We start from the raw sequence: 2,500 nt of genomic DNA on the forward strand, positions 1-2,500 counted from the left end.
CAGCAAATACAGCAGCAGCAGCAGCAGCAGCAGCAGCAGCAGCAGCAGCAAATACAGCAGCAGCAGCAGCAGCAGCAGGAACAGCAGCAGCATCATCATCATCAGCTGCCGCTGCTGCTTCTGCTCTTTCCCACTTTTACTGTTTCTGATGCTATGTGCTGCTGCTGTTGCTGCTGCTGCTGCAGCAGCAGAACGGCCTCCAGCTAGAAGATCTGCTGCCTCTCTTTCAGCTGTGGCAGCAGTATGCTTTGTCTGTCTGCGGCATCGAGGCCTCAGCAGCAGCCAGCAGCAGCAGCAGCAGCAGCAGCAGCAGCAGCAGCAGCGGCAGCAGCAGCGGGAAGAGCAGGAAGCAGAAGGGGGGGCCCCCAGGGGGCCCCCAGGGGCCCCCTGGGGGGCCCCCTGGGGGGCCCCCCAAGATGTCTGCGTTCAGCCGCTGCGCTGCTGCAGCACAGATGGACCTGCATGGGGCCTGGGTGTCTATACACCGCAGCAAGAGCGCGTCTCTGTGCGGCATCTCGGGGCTTGTTGTCCTCGATACGCAGCAGGTGAGGGTTTAGGGTTTAGGGTTTAGGGTTTAGGGTTTAGGGTTTTGGAGAGGGAGGGGGGAGAGGGGGTAGCGGGAGGGTGGGGCGGGGTTTTAGGGTTTAGGGTTTAGGGTTTAGGGGTTAGGGGCGGCAAGAGATGTATTAACTCTGTTGGGGATTGGTTGCTGTTGCTGTTGCTGCTGCTGCTGTTGCTGCTGTTGCTGCAGTGTTTGCTGCTGCTGCTGCTGCCGCTGTTGCTGCTGCTGCTGATGCTGCATCTTTATTTGCATTTATATGCATTCTTAATTATTCTTCGTTTTCCTGCTGCTGCTGCTGCTGCTGCTGTTTCCGCTGCTGCTGCTGCTGCTGCTGCTGCTGCTGCAGTGTTTGCTGCTGCTGTGTGGTGACGGGTTGCTGCGGCGCGTCCCCAAGTGCTGCTGCGTGTTTCTGCTGCTGCTGCTGGACGGCTCTGTCTTCTATCTCCACGGGCAGCAGCTGCAGCACAGCGCAGCAGCCCGCAGCAAATATAAACTTAAATCCAAACAAACCATACTCATCTAACCCCAAACCCTAAACCCTAAACCCTAAACCCTAAACCCTAAACCCTAAACATAACAGGGGGGGCCCCCAACACCAAGGGGGGCCCCCAAAGCTGTGATTCAAACGAAGGGGGCCCCCAGGCCTTCAGGGGGCCCCTCAACACTCATGAGGGTACTTAAGCCTACACACAACCAAGGGGGGCCCCCAGGGGGGCCCCTAGGGGGGCCCCCAGGGGCCCCTCAGAGACCCAACAGGGGCCCCCTAAACCTCACCACAAGCGAGGGGGGTGGGGGGCCCCCCGTAACAATTCAGTACCCTTGGGGGGCCCCTATGCTTTAGCAGAATTTAATAGGAGGGGAGGAGGGGGGCCCCCAAGGCAGAGAGGACGGGGGGCCCCCCGGGGGCCCCCAGGGGCCCCCCAGGTTTTATGAGGGTTTTGTAGGGGGCCCTGACTTTGCATGGTTTTGTTTACACTTGTCTTTTAGGGTTTAGGGTTTAGGGTCTAGGGTTTGGGGTTTAGGAATTAGGGTTTAGGGTTTAGGGGGACTTGATTAAGAGTGAAGGGCAAACGGCTGGTGTTTTGTTATAGAGATAGAAAAGACAGAAAGAGACAAAAAGGAGACAGAAAGAGACAGAAAAAAAGAGACAAAAAGAGACAAAAAAGGAGACAGAAAGAGACAGAGAAAAAGAGACAGAAGGAGACAGAAAGAGACAGAGAAAAAGAGACAGAAAGAGACAAAAAGGAGACAGAAAGAGACAAAAAAGGAGGCAGGGGGAGAAAGAGACAGAGACAGGAGGAGACAAAAAAGGAGACAGAAGGAGAGACAGAAGCAGACAAAAAAGGAGACAGAGAAAGAGACAAAAGGAGACAAAAAAGGAGACACACGAAGCAGCAGCACAGCCCCCCTAGACCCCATGCAGCCTTTACATTTGCTGCTGGGGGGCCCCCCGGTTTGCTGCTGTGGGGGGCCCCCCTGGGGGGCCCCCTATTTCCTGTTGGGGGCCCCTCTGCTTTCTGCTGGGGGGCCCCCCTGAGTGTAACCATTGGGGGCCCCTGCTTGCTGTTGGGGGCCCCCGTGTTTGCTGCTGGGGGGCCCCCTTGTCTGCTGCTGGGGGCCCCCTTTGGTACCGCCAATACCCCCTCTGTATTAAAGGGTTTAGGGTTTAGGGTTTAGGGTTTAGCGCGAACTGTCCAGCGTTTAGAGTTTAGGGTTTAGGGTTTAGGGTTTAGGGTTTAGGGTTTAGGGTTTAGGGTTTAGGGTTTAGGGTTTAGGTTTTAGGGTTTAGGGTTTAGGGTTTAGGGTTTAGGGTTTAGGGTTTAGGGTTTAGGGTTTAGGGTTTAGGGAGGGTTTAGGGTTTAGGGTTTAGGGTTTAGGGTTTAGGGTTTAGGGTTTAGGGTTTAGGGTTTAGGGTTGTTTAGGGTTTAGGGTTTAGGG

At 55.6% G+C, this 2,500-nt stretch overlaps 1 protein-coding gene across 1 annotated transcript in view; it reads left to right on the forward strand.

The window, feature by feature from the left end:
• The window catches only part of EMH_0007790 (uncharacterized protein), a gene marked incomplete at both ends in the record, with an annotated part of 8,028 nt that overhangs the window by 745 nt on the left and 4,783 nt on the right, over positions 1–2,500 (forward strand). Inside the window, one exon of the mRNA XM_013498128.1 lies at positions 231–545. Within this exon, the coding sequence (XP_013353582.1) occupies positions 231–545 (315 nt within the window). The remainder of the gene's footprint in view (positions 1–230; positions 546–2,500) is intronic.

Source organism: Eimeria mitis, genomic scaffold (assembly GCF_000499745.2).
Source record: "Eimeria mitis Houghton genomic scaffold, Emh_scaff320, whole genome shotgun sequence".
Classification (NCBI taxonomy): domain Eukaryota; phylum Apicomplexa; class Conoidasida; order Eucoccidiorida; family Eimeriidae; genus Eimeria; species Eimeria mitis.